Source organism: Hippopotamus amphibius, chromosome 6 (assembly GCF_030028045.1).
Source record: "Hippopotamus amphibius kiboko isolate mHipAmp2 chromosome 6, mHipAmp2.hap2, whole genome shotgun sequence".
NCBI lineage: Eukaryota > Metazoa > Chordata > Mammalia > Artiodactyla > Hippopotamidae > Hippopotamus > Hippopotamus amphibius.
In genome coordinates this window covers 160041870-160060968 of record NC_080191.1, presented here as the reverse complement: position 1 = coordinate 160060968, position 19099 = coordinate 160041870, and the positions used below count along the sequence as shown (strand labels likewise).

At 35.9% G+C, this 19099-nt stretch overlaps 1 protein-coding gene across 4 annotated transcripts in view; it reads right to left on the bottom strand.

The window, feature by feature from the left end:
• Window positions 1-19099, bottom strand: part of VPS8 (VPS8 subunit of CORVET complex) — a 280030-nt gene that overhangs the window by 121635 nt on the left and 139296 nt on the right. For all 4 annotated transcript variants that reach the window (XM_057737662.1, XM_057737661.1, XM_057737663.1 and 1 more), the window contains exons 28-34: window positions 17782-17853; window positions 14691-14810; window positions 13078-13134; window positions 9537-9619; window positions 8699-8783; window positions 7726-7824; window positions 324-413 (exon numbers count right to left, since the gene is read on the bottom strand). In XM_057737662.1, coding sequence (XP_057593645.1) covers window positions 324-413; window positions 7726-7824; window positions 8699-8783; window positions 9537-9619; window positions 13078-13134; window positions 14691-14810; window positions 17782-17853 — 606 coding nt within the window. The remainder of the gene's footprint in view (window positions 1-323; window positions 414-7725; window positions 7825-8698; window positions 8784-9536; window positions 9620-13077; window positions 13135-14690; window positions 14811-17781; window positions 17854-19099) is intronic.

Genomic DNA, 19099 nt, shown 5'->3' with positions numbered 1-19099 from the left:
AGATATGGAGAGGTGGGGCAGGGGGAGGGCCCTCTGTGGATTACAATTTCTAGAGTAACTACAGGTTATATTTCCATATAATGTTTCTGTGATGTTAATATTCGTTATGCTCAAAGATGAACTCCCTCATTTCCAGACTCAGAGATTATCACACAACTGCTTCTAAACACACACACACACACATACACACACACAGTGTAGAAACTGCTATTAAAAGGCAACTATCAATTGAAGAAATGACTACAATCAAAAGTTCTTAGGTAGATATTCAATAATTGTCTCTCCACTAGATGTTTCTTTCCAATATATTTTGCAAAATTTACCTGAAGCTTTTTAATGACTATTTCAATCTGTTCAGAAAAGTGAGTAGCAACCAGCTCTGCAGCTTTACAGGGCTTCAGGGACACAAGTTCCTGTAATGAAAGAAAAAGATAAAATAATCCTCAGTGTTAAATTTAAATAGAATTTCCACAGATGTGAAGCATGATCACCCACCTCAGTATTTTCACGAGCTTCTACACTGCATTTCAGGAAACCTTGATATAGGGCCACAATTTAAAGACATATTGCAAATGAGCAGAATTAGAGAAGTGTCATGTAAAAAATCAGATTTTGATATAAAAGCTATTTCAGAATTCTTAGAAAATGAAAGCACAAAAATTCTGGATGTAGGCCATAATATCTACAGGATGAATGGAAGGAACAAAAGCTTCCCAAATTCCCTGCCAGTGAATTTACCCTTGAGCTTAAAGCAATAACTTAAAGAAATGGAAAAAAAAAGGAACACAGTTCCAATTTCTCTAGCTAAGAATTCTAAAACTTTACCTCCCATGCCTGGTATATTTTGAAACTACAAGTGTCTTAAGAAGTCAACTTCAGGTCATAAGTCTTAAGTGAGACTAAGAGGTTGACCACTGTTAATAAGACCTATTTATGTCAAATCTAAGACTTCCAATCTGCCCTCTCCCTGAACTTTCCTAGACACTACTAGCTATCCTTTTCTTCTTGAAACTCTCTTCTTGGTTTCTGTGACCCTATTCTACCTTTTCAATTGCATGTTCCATGGCTAAAATGTAAAGACCGGCTATAGATCAACATCTTATATTGTCAAAAGACGAGTTATTGTGATGGTGATATTCATGATACATATCTAATAATTTTGTGTTGGCATTTGCAGATTAATAATACTTAGCTGACACAAATAACGTATAGCTTATACTACTGTTATACATCTCAAGACACAGAAGGCACAACTAATCAATATCACACATGAAAAGGAGGACATCACTACTAACCTTCAGACATTAAAAAGATAAGAAACGGGCTTCCTAGGTGGTGCAGCAGTTGAGAATCCACCTGCCAATGCAGGGGACACGGGTTCGATCCTTGCTCCAGGAAGATCCCACATACCGCGGAGCAACTAAGCCTGTGCGCCACAACTATTGAGCCTGCGCTTTAGAGCCCGTGAGCCACAACTACTGAGCCCATGTGCTGCAACTACTGAAGCCCACGCACCTAGAGCCTGTGCTCTGCAACAAGAGAAGCCACGGCAATGAGGAGCCCGAGCACCACAACAAAGAGTGGTCCCCACTCACCGCAACTAAAAAGAAAGCCCGCGCACAGCAAAAAAGACCCAACACAGCCAATAAAACAAATTAATTTTTTAAAAAAGATAAGAAACTATTAAGAATTAATTTATGCTGAGAATTTGAAAATTTAGTTAAAATGGCTAAATTCCTAGAAAAATATAATTTAATAAACCGACTTAATAGAAAGCATGCACTGATTTTTAACCATGAAAGAAACAATGAATAGTCAAAAATCTTCCCATATGAAACACTATAGGCTCAAATAGCTTCACTGGTAACTTCCCAGCAATCATTTAAGAAAGAAATAGTTCCAATATTAATTAATCTCTTACAGAGAATAGAAAAAAGGAAACTTCTTCAGCTCATTGTATAAGGCTAGCAAAATTTTGATACCTAAACCCAGTAGAAGAACATAAGAAAGGAAAATTATAGATGACTCTTAATAATGAACATTGATGAATAAAAACAAAATTCAACAATATATTAAACAGATAGTATATCAGGTTCAAGTTGCATTCACCCACAGACGTCAAGGCTGATTTAATATCAATAAAATTTATGACAAAAACAGAATAAGGGAGAAAAGGTGATAAAATTCACTCATGAGAAAACTGTCAGCATACTAGAAATAGAAGACTTCCATAAAAATCTTTATAGCAGACACTGTACATGTTAGAAATTTTTAAAATATCATTAACAATAGCACTGTTATGCTAAAATATATGAAGTTGTAACATTAAATCTAACCGTGGATGAAAAATCTCTACAGAGGAAATTATAAAACTTTACAGCAAGGTATTGAGTACACAGTTACACCATATGGTCATAAGGTGGAAGACTCACAATGTGAAGATGTTAACTAAAAGTGACTGAAAGAGTCAATGCAATTCCTGTCAGAATCATGAGGTTAGAAATTTTTTTGGTGGAACTTACAAGCTGATTCTAAAATGTTATTTGGACATAAGCAGCCAATACTCTCTAAAAAACATGAAGACTTATTATAAAACCACAATATTTCAAGTAGTGTGGTACATATAGAGACAGAGACCAATCAAACAGAAGAGGACTCAGAAAAAGAGACAAAACACAGAGATCCTTGATGTATTTATGATAAGGTAGCACTGCTGGGCTTTTAAAATAACTGTTGCTAGCACATAGGTCAATGGAACAGGACAGAAAGCCCAGAAATAAACCCACACACTTATGGTCAATTAATCTATGGCAAAGGAGGGAGAATATACAATGGAGAAAAGATAGTCTCTTCAACAAGTGGTGCTGGGAAAAGTACTACTGGACAGCTACATGTAAAAGAATGAACATAGACCATTCTCTAACACCACATACAAAATAAACTCAAAATGTATTAGAGACCTAACTGTAAGACCAGATACTATAAAACTCCTATGGGAAAACATAGACTCTTTGACATAATTGTAGCAGTATTTTTTTTGGAGCCATCTCCTAGAGTAATGGAAACAAAAGCAAAAATAAACAAATGGGACCCTAATCAAACTTATAAGCTTTTGCACAGCAAAGGAAACCATAAACAAAATGAAAAGACAACCTATGGAATGGGAGAAAATATTTGCAAATGATGCAACCAAAAAGGGATTGATTTCCAAAATATACAAACAGCTCATACAGCTCAATATAAAACAACAAACAGCACAATCAAAAATTGGGCAGGAGACCTAAACAGACTTTCTCCAAAGAAGACATACAGATGGCCAGCAGGCACATGAAAAGACATGCAACATCACCATTAGAAAAATGCAAATCAAAACTACAATGAGGCATCAATTCACACAGATCAAAATGGCCATCACCAAAAAGTCTACAAACAGTAAATGCTGGAGAGGATGGGGAGAAAAGGGAACCCTCCTACACTGTTAGTGGGAGTGTAAATTGGTGCAGTCACTATGGAAAACAGTATGAAGGTTCCTCAAAAAAGCTAAAAATAGAACTATCATATGATCCAGCAACACCACTCCTGAGCATATACCCGGAAAATATGAAAACTCTAATTCAAAAAGATACACGCACCCCAATGTTCACAGCAGTACTATTTACAATAGTCAAGACATGGAAGCAACCTAAATGCCCATAAACAGATGAATGGATAAAGAAAATGTGAGATAGATATAGATATAGATATATACATAGTGGAATATTACTCAGCCATAAAAAAGAACGAATTAATGCCATTTGCTGCAACATGGATGGTCCTAGAGTTTATCATACTAAGTGAAGTAAGTCAGAGAAAGACAAATATCATATGCTATCACTTATATGTGGAAACTAAAAAAGTGATACAAAGGAACTCATTTACAAAACAGAAATAGACTCACATACACACATAGAAAACAAACACACATACATAGGAAACAAACTCATGGAAAGGAGGGATAAATTAGGGATTTTGGATAAACAGATATACACTACTATATATAAGATAAATAACAATGACCTACTATATAGCATAGAGAACTATATCCAATATCTTGTAATAACCTATAATGGAAAAAAATCTGAAAAAAGAAAAATATACATATATATATGTATAACTGAATCACTTTGCTGTATACCTGAAACATTGTAAATCAACTATATTTCAATTTTTAAAAAGGGGAAAAAAAGAAAAAAAAAAGAAAAAAGGAAAAAAAGTGTTGCTGGGGGAATTGGGAATCCATATTTTAAAAAATTAATTAGATCCCACCTCAAGCCATATACAAACACTGCTTTTAGGTTGACTTAAGATTTAAAGATGAAAAAAAATTCAAGAGGGACTTCCCTGGTGGCACAGTGGTTAAGAATCCGCCTGCCAGTGCAGGGGACATGGGTTCGCTCCCTGCTCCAGGAAGATCCCACATGCCACAGAGCAACTGGGCCTATGTGCCACAACTACTGAGCCTGCGCTCTAGAGCCCAGGAGCCACAACTATTGAGCCCATGTGCCGCAACTACTGAAGCCCGCATGCCTAGAGCCCGTGCTCTGCAGATAGAGAAGCCACTGCAATGAGGAGCCCACACACCACAATGAAGAGTAGCCCCACTTGCAGCAACTAGAGAAAGCCCATGTGCAGCAACGAAGACCCAACACAGCCAATAAATAAATAAATTAAAAAAAACAACAACAAGAAAGTTTTTAGACAATAATATAAGAGGACTTCTTCAGTACCAAAGGAAAAAATTGATTATTTTGACTACTAAAAAAAAAAAACCACAAAAAAACCCAACTTTTCTTAAAAAGAACCATAGAAAAAAGCCACAGCGTAGAAGACATTTGCAATATGTATCACCGAAAAAAAGACTAACATCCAGGATACATAAAGAACTACATCAATTAGTACAAGAGCCATTCTAACAGAAAAATGGGCAAAAGACTTGAACAGGATATCACAGAAAGGAAATTTAAATGGCCAATAAATATGAATCTATCAATCCCATTAGTAATTAAGGATATGTACATTTAAAACATAATGAAATATCATTATGCATCCACTAGACAGACAAAATAAAGTCTAACAGGAATACAGAGTCAGTGGAAAATCTCACACAACGCTGGCATCTGAAGTTTAATATATTTATCCCAGGTAACTGGCAACTACAGAACTTAGAACAGAGATCATCAAATGTTAACATGCATCAAAACCACTGAGAGGGCTTGTTAAAATATATTGCTGGGCCTTGCCCCCAGAGTTTCTGACTCAGTAAGTCTGAGGTGAAGACTGAGACTGCGTTTCTATCAAGTTCTCAGCTGAGGCTATAGTAGTGGACTGGGGATCAAACTAAGAACCACTGTTCTAGAGAAATGCATGTGGCCATGTTCAAGATGCATATGTAAGAATGATCCTGGATGGACTACTGTTAATAGTCAAAAACTAGAAACACGTGAAATGTCCATTAACAGTAGAATGGATAGACTGTGATATACTCGTAAAACTTAATACCGTACTGTAATAGAAATGAACTATAGCTACAAACAGCAAAAGGTACAAATTTCTCAAAATATTGAGAAAAAGAAAATACAGAGTATAACTTCATTTACATAAAGTTCAGAAATAGACAAAACAAAAATATGCATTTTTAAGGCTGCAGGCGGGTGCAACAACAATATATAAAAGTGCAATAAATTATCAGAAGAACCAGAATAATGAACATATAGTGGTCAGGAAAGGGTACATGGGGATAGTCTGGGATACTGGAAATAACTCTAATTCTGGGATGTTGGCTTTTTAATTTTTTATTAAGCTGTACTTTTATGTACTTTTAAAAAAATTTCAAAATAAAAAATATTTTTAAAAATCTCATGAAACGTGTTGTCCATACTGGAAAAACCATCTAAACTAGAGATTCTTTATCTGGAATCCATGGCTTTTAGGGAGTCTGTGAATCCCTGAAATAGTAAACAAAATTACGCATCTGAGCACATGTACAGTACTATGAGGTACAGGTCCAAATCTTTCATTAGGTTCTCAAAAGAAGTCTATAATGCCCAAAGTGTTGAGTCACTAATCTATACACTATGTATACTGTTTGAAAACTTTATTATGAGGACTTTCCCCTTACATATTTAATGTTGATTTTATTTACTTTACCAAAGCCACACAAGTCCTTCAAAAAAGCTTATAGATTTCTAATGTGGCCTTGAGAAGTATTAAAAAGTTCAAGGTGGAAAAATGTGTAGATGTGGGAAAAACAGCAGAAATAATTGTGCAGCAAAAATACTTCTTGCTTCTCCAGGATGCATTTTCTGCTGAATAACTTGTTTGTTCATTGGTTAAATCATCATGCTGCACATTACGCAGAGAGACACAGCTTCATCTTGGGATGTCTGGAGTCCATGTGCTCAAACCACTGCATAATGCAGATGAAGTGAAACGAACAATGAGCCATAATGTAACTATGGAGACTTAAAGGGGATGATGAAAGGAAAAAGAATACAAAATGATTAGAGGAAAAAAGGATATAATTCAAAGTAGAAGAAGTTTTCCTTGGGTTCTTTCACCAAGATATATTGGTCTTGTTGTTAGCAGGAATATGGTAATACTAAATAGCATGTGTATGTTCTCAATCCTACAGATGAAAGTGCAGAAATTACTTCAGCCCACTGACTGTACCACCTTTCACACCAGATGTTTTACATAAGATGCTGTTCACATTTCTGATCTTTCTAAAATTTACAATTAATAGGAACTAAAAACAAAGTATTCACACTACATGCAACGCTTTCTCAAAGTTTCAGAGCTCTTCCTTTCTTATCACTTTTCACATGTAAAAAAATTTTAAAACATGTTGAATAATCATATCTTTGACTACATCTCTAAAACCATCACCAGAAGTTACCTCATCTTCTGATCCTTTGTACTAGGATGAGGAGAGAAACTGTGTAGATATAAATGTTATTTCCAAAACTAGAATGACCTCAGCATCGTTCTTTACTACTTTTTTTAAATAATTAGTGACCCATAAAACAGAACAGATTAAAACACATCTCTAGCTCTGTTGGTTTCTGAAGAACACTGTATTTATGAACCTAAAGAAACTTAAGTGAGAAGTGATTTGGGGGCCCCTTTTAGAATGCACTATGATTACATGTTCATCACACATGTATTCATCTCTACATTTAGGCAACCATAAAGCAAGTGTTTGAAAAAGAGCTTTTAATTTCAAAGTCAACTCGTGCATTCTTGTAAAACAGCATGCACAAACAGAACCAGCATCATCATCCTCTTACATAAGGAAGGGAAAGACATCAGAGAGAACAACTCACTGCAGTAATGTTTCTAAAATCCCAGCAGGTGACTGGGGGGGAATGGCTCCCGTCACGTAGTAGGGAAACAGATCAGTAAGCGGCACTCTCAGAATTTCTAAGAACACTGTAAAAACCCACTAAAATTCAAGTTTGTCAACTAGCTGATTGAATATGAGTTATTTTCAGAAGTCATGATATAATTTTGTATATGACATGGGTTTTATGAATGCAAATGCGAGGTGGAATAAACTACCTGAAAAAGATGTTAATCCTCAAGTAAATCAACTTAATATAATATCTCCCATTGCTTAGTTAACAAAAACTTAATTTGAGAGACAGCCATACAGATGGGAAAGTTTTGAAAATTCTGTTGAATCAGTACCTCAATATGATCCATTGCTTTCTGCCATACAGCCTGCTTCTCCTCTGCACTGTGTCCAGGAATGGATAAGATATTGTGGATGTAGTTAAAGACTTCTTCCTGAACAGCACAAGACAATATAAGTCATTCATTCATTCACTCAAGCAATATTTAGTCACTATCTAATATCTGTACCAGTCTTGGTAAATAGCCATTATTTAGAGATGGAAAACTATTTGGAGATAGTTAAGTGATGGAAGACTGACTTAGAAAGAGTAATTGTTTAAAGTTTAGGGTAGATTCTTAGAGGTTGCAAATCTCTTCCAATAATTTTAGTCTAAATTTCATTAACCTAAGAGTGAATATCATTCTGCTGCTTTGGTGGTCTCTGTCCACATTGCCAATTTCATCTCAAATCACTCTTGCCCTTGCCCACTATGCTCCACTTACAATGATCTTTGTTTCATTTATACGATCTCTGTTCATTTCCTTGAACATGTCAACATTTTTTCCCACCTCGAGATCTTTGCATATACTGTTCCCGATCCTGGAACACTTTTCTATTGGCTCTTTGCTTGGCTGGCTTCTTCTCAAATTCCAAAACTCAGTTTATATGTCATTTTATCTGAGATTCCTTCCCTGGCTGCTCTGTATAAGTCAGTTTCCCCATTTTCCTCTCATGTTGCACCCAGTTTCTCTAGCGCTCATCACAAGTTGTAACTATATATTGGGTTTTCTTACTGTCGGTCTCCAACACTAAACTATAAGTTGTAAAATTATAGGAACTATATATCTGTTTTAATTATCAATATATACTTGGCTAATAGCAGGCACTCAATAAAACCTTACTGAATAACAGAGAAAACTTTAAAAGAGCAAACATATGTCCAAATATTTCTACCGAATAGTTACACCTACTGAATAGTTATTTCCATAGGTGTAAGGGGAGGGGGGAAACAGTAAGAAAAAAGGGTAAAGCAGTCTCTTAACTCACCTCTCGCAGTGGGTCACGTAAGTAGCAGTCAATAATTTTGTCATATTGGTGTTCTCGTTCATACATAAATTCACAAATTTGATAGCTAGAATATAAAAGGAAAAACTTCAGTGTACCAAACAGGCAGGCAGTTACTGGCTTATTGTTTCAAGACATTTGCTCAGGCACAGAGGTTAGTATTAAAGAAAATGAATACAGTAGATGTAATTTCCACTGTTTAATGAAATTACAGTACCTAAGGGAGACAAGTATCTACCATTCCCCTAAATATAGGTTTAAGATGCTGCTGAATACTATGCTTACAAGAAATTTCAAAGCTGGGTACAAAATAAACGTTAAAGCAACAATGTGTCACTTAAAAAGCAGTTAATATATTAGATATTAATAGAACCAATTATATGAAGTTTCCCTTTCAGAATTAAATATGTTAAATGAAATATTCAATAAACTAGATAAATAGTAGTGCTAACATACTGCATCTTATTTGCTGTGTTAAATTTTGCATTGTTTATAATATATATATAACTGTCAAAAATCTATGAAATACCATAGAAATTTTAGGTAAAAAAAGCTACAATAATAAATCATAAGACTGCTACTTCATTTTCACACTAAAACAAATGTACAAGCACTTCAAATTTACTTGCTATTAATTTCTACAAATTTAACTAATTTCTAGACTTGAAAGGCAAAAACTTCTGCATCCACTTTTTTTTATTACATGCACAGCTTTTCTTAATTTAAAAAATGGCAATGCATCAATAAACTGGGTTTCAAGTTAGAGAAATGTAATTTAATAGTTCTATGGGAACTAATACATGGCTTCAAAACAACTTACAATTCTGCCTTTTCTGCCATACGGATGAGCCGACTCTCTTCAAATTGAACTATGCCTCCAGCTTGCAGCAATTCTAAAAGGACCTGAACATTTAAAGTAAATGAGTAAAAATACTTTGGAATCTACTTTTATTTCTTAGCTCTTTAAGGGTTCATTCAGCCACACAAAGCATACCTTTTTTCCTTTTGTCTTATTCTGTGCTGATGTTTCAGCTTGATTTTCATGTATACAAGGGATCAGACTGCCATTATAATGTTGATCATATTGTATTTAAGTCTTACAAAAAGATAAAATTGTTCTATTTTCAAACATGGAAGGAACACCAAAGTGTTTGCAAACAAAGCCTTATTAGAATATCTAATTGATCCTCCACTAAGCTAAAAATGTCCATATGTATTCTTTCAATAAGTGAATTTTTGTCTGGTGCTTTTATGCCTTATGGTTCTTTAAAATCTGTTGCCCACAGGTAGTATCCATGTTCATGTGTTAATTTTTCTAACTAAACTTGGGGTTTCTCACATTATACCATTATTCATGAGAGCTAAAAAGTGGAAACAACCCTAAGGTCCATCAGTGGATAAATGGATAAACCAAATATGCTATATACATATATAATGGAACATTATTCATCCTTAAAAAGGAACAAAATTGTGACATATGCCACACATCGATAAATCTTAAAAACATTATGCTAAGTAAGTCACAAAATGACAAATAATGTATAATTCCACTCACAAGAGGCACCTAAAAAGTAGTCAGATTCACAGAGACAGAAAGTTGAATGATAGTTGCTAGGGTGACGGGGAGGGGGTAATGGGGAGTTACTGTTTAATGGGTACAGAGTTTCAGTTTGGGACAATAAAGTTCTGGAGACAGATGGTGGTGATGGGTGTACAACAGTGAGAATATATTTAATGAGAATTGTGCACTTAAAATACTTAAAATGACAAATCTTATGGTATATATATTTGACCACAATAAAAAACAAACAAAAATGCTGGGGTTCATATAATTAATCTTTACCACACTAAGTAGCTGAATAAAAAAGGTGACCAGGATGTTGAGATAGCAATATATTAAAATAAACCTCAAAATATAATAGAATCACTACATAGTCATTAGAGCAACACTAGAAATCTCTCTCCTATATTTAAGTTCAAGATCCAGAGTAATACGCCCTTTCTCAGAACTCTAGGAAACCATTTAACAAAGTATTTTCCTAGCACAGGGAACTGATTACTTCCAAGTTAAATTTTTTTTAAAAAGCAGAAAATAAAACCTAGCCTACCTTTACACTTCAGAACTGTAATTTAATCCATTTTGAGCATTATACCATACTGCTTGATAGAGCAATGATGGAGTGAACCCATCTGCTGGAAGCCTCAGTTTGGAATAACATAATCAACTGCCATTGCTGGAGCCAGTTTGAACCAACTTACTGGAGCTGAAGCTGACTGTTTTTTTTTGTTTGTTTTGGCGCACGGGCTTAGTTGCACCACAGCATGTGGGATCTTCCTGGAGCAGGGATTGAACCTGTGTCCTCTGTATTGGCAGGCGGATTCTTAACCACTGCGCCACCTGGGAAGCCCTGAAGCTGACTGTTAACTTTCCAGGAATTTTGTAAGCTGGTTGTTAAATATAGGCATTGCTAAAAATCAAATTATTAAACTTACAATTAAATAAATTAAAAACAAAGATAGTTAATATCTAAACTCACCACTTCCTAATTATTTTATTATATTTTACTGTGTATGCTTTCGAGGTTAGTTACCATTGCCGTATCTGCATGGTGGAAATATTACACAGCGTGTGGTAATGGTGCATTTCTCCCCAACTCCACGTGCAGTGTGAGACATTACGCTGGTAGGTTGAAGTCAGCCATGGTGGGAATACTTACACCATGGCAATTGGCAAATGCTGTAAATCAGGGCTTGTTACAAAGGGTTAAAAAACAAAGAAGAATATGTGACAGAGACTATATGTGACCCATAAAGCCTAAAATATTTACAATCTGGCCCTTAACAGAAAAAGTGTGCCAATTTCTGGTTAAGAAAGTGATGGAGATAATGCTAAGAAGATAATCAAAGTTAAATGTGTGCCTGTTGGAGTCATTACACTGTAAATAGCACAAAAAAATTAAGGAATTATTTTCCAGTATTCAAAAACTGTTATCCAATTCAGCAAAGAAGTCATAACACTGATGAACGAATGAAGTTCTGACATGCTTTCATTGTTACACTTTCATCTTATTCACTTTAAGAAATGAAAATATCAAACAACACTCATATCAGTACAAACTAGTTGTTACTTTTATCAGCATACCACTGGAAAATATTCAAATATATTGCATAAACAAATTTTGATATATGACAAACAGTACAAGAGGAAGAGTGCTGGATTGGAAGGGAAGGAATTGAGTTCTAATCTCAGTTATGACCTTGAGCAATTTACTTCATCAGTTTTCTATTTTCTAAAATGAGTGGGGAAAAAACCCCCAGATAATCCCAAAGGGGATCCCCAATAACAGATACTACATTATGATTACTTTTATAGGTTTGGCTTTTACATTTAGGTTTGGTTTTTATTTTTGTTTTATTTACTAATTTACATAAAAAGTTTTTATTTTATATAGTAACATCATGCATAACGTGATTCACTTTTCCTGCCAACAGAGAAATAGGGGCAAAATGAGGGATCCACGTCACTATTTGTATTCAGTATAAGAGACAATCAACATTTTAGCAGCTGTTCTCTTCCCTAAGATAGTCTGCTGCAGTCACGGGGCCACAGCTGTGCAGAGAAAGGGTTCACTGTTGACGATCCTATATTCTTTACCTGAGTCTCAACCTCTGACTGGGCATGTGTTACCATAAAAAATCAGCATAGCTCTCAAAGCACTTAATTTTTGTAGCTTACTTACCTGACAAAGTCTTGCTATCAATTTTAAATAGACTGCCTCTCTTAGAGCTTGCAATTACAGTGGGTAAGCGTTTAAGAAATCCTACTCCTAGAAGGAATCCTTAAGAAAGTGGCTAAGTAGAAAGAAGTGGTAATCAGTTTCTTTCTCACAGTGATTAGTGGAGGGACAGATGGATTCTAGTCTCCAGAAATGGTGAGCACTAGTGCAGTGGAACTATAAGGCACTCCCAAAAGTTGACTGTTTCAGTACTCAGGATCTTGAAGCCTTTCTAATTCACGGCCATAGCAACTAGGAGTGGTTACCAGCTTAAGGACACTGGTGGAAAGCTGCATGCAACAGGTGCCAACTGCTGCTCATAAAGGAGGAGGCTAAAGTTTATATTCTCTTTGATGCCATGTTGAATGCAAGACAGGTCCAGTCTGCCTAGGAATTTAGTTGGACTGAAGCTCAAACTAACAACCATCCACACTGTTTTCTGCTGCCACTATGTAGCTTAGTATTAGGGTTTGCAACACGTCATTTTCCCCTTATGCCTTGTGACGTCTGTACAGAACGGTACTTTCTGGCTTACTCTGTCTTCTTTCCCATTCTTTAGCAAGATGAGTTCTAGGAGTTCAATACCTGCTGTCTTTCAGAGTGTCGGGAGTCATCATCAGGACTACAGAGGAATTCAAGGACCTGGTCAAAGAAAAAGTATTTTTTAAATTGGATACCAGCATGCATGCCACACCACTGTCATAATGAAAGCCATACTACCCTTTCTAAAACACCAATTCATTCACTCTCAGCTCAGCAAACATCACAGGTATATGGTATCTTCCCAACTGACTGGCCTAGTACATGACATAGCAGGCTCAGGTATGCTAACAATTTAATATATACCTTATACATTTCTCTGCTGTTTAGAAACATGACTGGAAGCCGGCATCATCTATATACTCTAACTTTAAGATCCCCAACACCATGGACCAAGCAAAGTATGGACTTTGGAGTCAGGCCACTTGAAGCCTAACCTTATTAACACTTACTAACAATTTTATTGCTAATAATAACACTTATTAAGTGTTATGATGACCTTGGATGAGTGACTTAACCTCTCCAGTCTTTATCTGCCTCACCTGCAAAATGGGAGTAACAAATATACCAATTTCAGAGCTACTGGGAGTACTGAGTTAATATATACATGTAAAACTTGGGGAAAGAGCGTGGCACTATGAAGTGCTCAATAAATGCTGGTCATTATTAGCAACTTTCTCTAGATAAAAAGTATTTTCTTTGCCACCTGTGGCTTTGTGGGAGATATTTAACTGTGATTAGCAAATACCTTCAAAGTCATTTGCAAGTAAATTCAGATTTTCTAAAAGTAATCTCCAGATGACCGACATCATAGTTGATTACTACCAGTGAGACGAGTGATTATTAAATTGAAAAATCCTTTTTTTAAATTAATTAATTTATCTTTATTGGAGTATAATTGTTTTACAGTATTGTGTCAGCTTCTGCTGTACAACAAAGTGAATCAGCCACATGTACATGTATATCCCCATATCCCCTCCCTCCCGAGCCTCCCTCCCAACCTCCCTACCCCACCCCTTCAGGTCTTCACAAAGCATCAAGCTGAACTCCCTATGCTCTGCAGCAGCCTCCCACCAGCCATCTATTTTACATTTGGTAGTGTGTATATGTCAATGCTATTCTCTCACTACATCCCAGCTTCCCCTCCCCACAGTGTCCTCAAGTCCATTCTCTACGTCTGCATCTCCATTCCTGCCCTGCCACTAGGTTCGTGAGTACCATTTTTCTAGATTCCATATATATGTGTTAGCACATGGTATTTGTTTTTCTCTTTCTGGCTTACTTCACTCTGTATGACAGACTCTAGGTCCATCCACCTCACTACGAATAGCTCAATTTCATTCCTTTTTATGGCTTAGGCCAAGAATTCTAGGCAATTTAGAACAACAGAATAATTGGGAGAACAGAATCTCTTTACACCAGTCTCCACAACCATACTGCCACGATACCAAGTTACTAGGCAGTCATACTACCCAAACACACCATTAAAAAACAAAACAAAAAAACTAATTTAGATCCAAACTGAAATGTGAACAAGCTTCTACCTGATAAGACACTTATCCAATAGGCTATTATATTAAGAAACCATGTGATCCAGTGAATAGTTCTGTGAACAGTAAATAAAAACAATTCCAGTTCTTATGGTTAAAGACACTTACCTGATCAAAAAGGGTTCTGTTTACAAATAAGGTATTGTCAGGCTTTGCAAGCTGCCGGGCAAGGAAAGTAAACAGACACCCTACTTGTGAGGGAGTAAAATCTGAGTTCTCCACCATAACCTGATGAGCCAAAGAGACCATTTATTCAATATACTGCCTGGTTTGACACAGAAAAATATACAATTAAAACTGGGGGGAAGCCTCAGTACTAAAGACTCATAAAAAGATTCTTTTATTGGCTGAGTTCAATACCATTTAGAGAAGGAGCACAACTACTTGCACACCCTGAAAGGAAAGCGTTTTAGTGATTTTTGGCATATTTCTAGGCATAAGTTGGATAAGAACTGAATTGATAGAGAGGTGGATTTCAAAGAAATATTAATCGTTTCCCTCTTGAATTCTTAAAAGAGAATCTAAAACTAATTTAAAGTAACCCTATTAAAAATCTGTCTACTGGGACTTCCTTGGTGGCACACTGGTTAAGAATCTGCCTGCTAAAGCAGGGGACACGGGTTTGAGCCCTGGTCTGGGAAGATCCCACATGCTGCAGAGCAACTAAGCCTGTGAGCCACAACTACTGAGCCTGTGCTCTAGAGCCTGCAAGCCACAACTACTGAGCCCATGTGCCACAACTATTGAAGCCTGCACACCTAGAGCCCATGCTTTGCAACAAGAGAAGCCACCACAATAAGAAGCCTGCACACTGCAAAGAAGAGTAGTCCCCACTCGCCGCAACTAGAGAAAGCCTGCGTGCAGCAACAAAGACCCAACACAGCCAAAAAATTAATAAATAGAAGTTCTTTAAAAACAAAAACCAATCTACTCTTAAATATACATATATTTAAAAAAAAAAAAAACCTAAGGAAAGAAATATTGAAAAAAAAAATTTGTCTACCAACACAGGAAGAAGGGAGCTGCTTTGAGGTTTGAAAGTAAGATAACTTGAGAGTGAAGGTATCCCAGAGAAGAAGTTAGCTAGCCCACGAATCAGTGAAGTGAATGGCTTCTGCCTTGTCTATAAGCAGTTTCCTGAACAGATGGTTTCACATAACAGACTCTTTACAACCACACATAGTTATCAAGTCATAATCACTCCTCTGATTTAACTGAGCTCTCATCTCCTGAGTACCTACCACTATGAGTAAGGTGCTATGGTAGGAAGCCTTTGAGGGAATTATGAACCAGAAAGCAAGGTGAGACAGGTACACAAATCTTAAATAAGAACCAAATGTGATCAGCACTATCATAAAGGAACAAATGACTATGGAAGCACAGTGGGGGAAATTTAGTTCAGCTGGTTAGAGAAAAAATTTTTTTAAAAAATGAGAAAAGTAGCTTTTAAACTAAGCTTTAAAGCCCATGGTGGAATCCGTGACAGGGAGAAATGTCAGAAGACAGAGCAGTCCAGGCAGAGAGAAGAGTGGCAAAAAACCCAAAAAACAAAACAAAACAAAAAAACCAAACTGTTGAGGAGTTTATAATACACAGTGGGGAGGGAGAGGTGAGGAGGGTAGGAGAGGGGAACAGTTACAGAGAAGTAGCCAGGGAGCAGAAAATACAGAAGGATCTTTGATGTCATGTTAATCAGTTTAGATGGGTATGACACAAACAAGGACGTGTGCTCCAACATCTGTTCCTTTCTTCTAATTTAGAAACAGAACTCCTCATTTTTAGCTAAACACATGGCCACCCACAATACAGAATACATTTCTCAGTCTCTCTCAGCAGCTAAAGGGCATATATCTAAGTTCTGATTAATATGATATAAGCAGACTTGCAGTACACAACTTCTAAGAAATTTTCTGAAAGAAAGAGAACACTTTCTTCTTCATCTCTTTCTTCATTCAGGCTGGCTAGAATGCAGAGGTGATGGCTGGAGCCTGAGCAGCCATTTTGGACCAAAAGACACAAACCTTCTACTCAGAATAACAGCAGTAAGATAGAAGGAATATGCATTCCTGCTAAGTTTGTGATGCCATTCTATTAGATGAGGTAGCCTGGAAGCAGATCACTCTACTTCCAGACTCAGAAAACTAAATTTTCATAACAAACTATGATTATTTTGAATTTTCTCTCACAGCAGAACTTAATTTCAACTGAGCCAATGGGGAGCCATAGAAGAATACTAAGTAGAGGAGAGGTAAGATTACAAATTAAAGAAGGACAAGAATAAGACGATTTGGGAAGGTATTTTGGAAACTTAGGTGAAAATTCTCCATCTGGATCAAACTGGCATTATTTGGGAGCTTAGCAATCCTATTCTCATGTTCATCACTGCCCATCTTACAAGGTCAATAAATAGCTCAAATGAGATCATGTATATAAACGAGCTTTGAAAATTATAAAGAACTATTATAAATGTAATTAATGCATTAATGTTATGCACAACTAGAGAATATTTTGGTCACTTGTCCAAAATAATCTAAAAGTCACCAAGAGGAAGAAATCTCTATTTTACAGCCAAATGAACAGGGAAACTCTAAGCTTTCAACTACAAGAAGAAACTGGCCTGACTGAAGCTGTGCAGATGGACAGGAAAAGAACGTGTCTCCACACTCATTCACTAGCAACAGCATGAATCTCAAAATAGCTTTTGACTGAATCTAGTTAGATTTAGATTGGGATGATCATCTCTTTGTGCCTCAAATCATTCTTAAGTGTCACCCATCATCTCAGTACCATGGCAAAACTATGTATGGCACTACCTTAGCAACACAGTGATGCTGGTATGAGACGGAAGGATACTCTTCACATTAATTATTTTCTCAAATTATTTTCTCAAAATTCTGAAGTTAAGTCCCCATTACTGAATGTAATCATACTAACATACCAATTATCACAATATGCATTTCTCAAGAGTAGCACTCTCTATCCTAGTATCCAGTCTAAAGCTGAGATACATTATATTTTTTGAATGAAGGATTAGTACTTCACCGAGCTTTTGAAGACAGACATCATAATAAAATTTTTAAATGAGTGCAACATACATACTGCTTTATTAAACGAGATTATTTTAGAACTTGCTATCAAATAATTCAGTTTTCTTAATATAAACATCAACACAGAGACATGTATTCTTTTGAATACTTACTTTCAACAAAATATCCACAATACGTTGTTGATATTCTACAGCTTGCTTGTCATTTTTAAAATCTTCAAAAGTCTAAAAGGGAAAAAGAAATTTTAAAAAAGTATTATTTGGAAATTTTAGAAGTAAACAAGATGTTAAATTCTTGTTAGTAGTCAGGTAAATTCCCAAATTAAGATAACCACTTATCAGGTTTTTCCTTTTACACCTTTAATAGTAAGTTATTTTCAGTGAGTTAAACAGAAAGCTACAGTATTCAATATTGCATGGTATCCTGAATAAATAAAAAGTATAAAAATATAGTGATTACTATACAACCAAAAAGTGACTCAAGGAAGGACAGCAAAGTTTATAGGCAACAAAAAAGAAAAAACACTAATGGCAAGAGGCAATTTGTGAGCAAGGGTTTGAAAAGGATGAAATACATGCTACATGCTCAGCCATCATTCCGTCCATGCTATTTGGAAATAATAACTGAAATAGTTTAACTATCATGAAAAATAATTTTCATGATTTCCATGAAAACTTAGAAAAAATGATGTTCAACAATAGATATTTTTAAAAAGTATTATGGTAAAACTATCACAATGTTAAAATCCTCAAGGATACATATAAAGAATAGGTATTCCAACTGCAAAACACTGCCAAGTATAGCATTTTTGATTTTGTGTCCCTGCTCAAGTAGAGCCAAATATATTTTGAATACACATGCCCCCAAGTAAATGACAGCGCTGGATTCTGAAAATACCTAGAAGCTATAGGCTGCATATAAGAAGAAACTGAAATTGTATTCACTATAAAAAAATTGAAATGAAAATATTTACTGAAAAATAAGAATGATGAAAGACTTGAAGATCTTCCTATGGTTTTCACTTAGCACCATTTGGCCCTTCGTAATGTTTAAATCCACACAGCAATAACTTATTGCTTACCATCCTGAAGCAAGAAAATAGACTATATATTGTCCCAACAGATTAAAAAAGAATTTCAAAGCCACAAACCTTCAAGACTACATCACAGTTACATTCAAATCAGAATAACTGCTGTTCTTTAAATGGGCCCTGAGCTTCCCCAACTTCTCCAAAATACCTCTGCTCATGCTGTTCTCTTACTAGCATATCCTTTCTTCCTTTTTCTTGTCTGACACACACTAAATACTTTAAACAATGACTATTGATCTGCCTAGTTAATTATAGAGGAAAATAAAACCTTTTTAAAAAATTTTTTCAGGACTTCCCTGGTGGCACAGTGCTTAAGAATCTGCCTGCTGATGCAGGGGACATGGTCCGGAAACATCCCACATGCAGTGGCGCAACTAAGC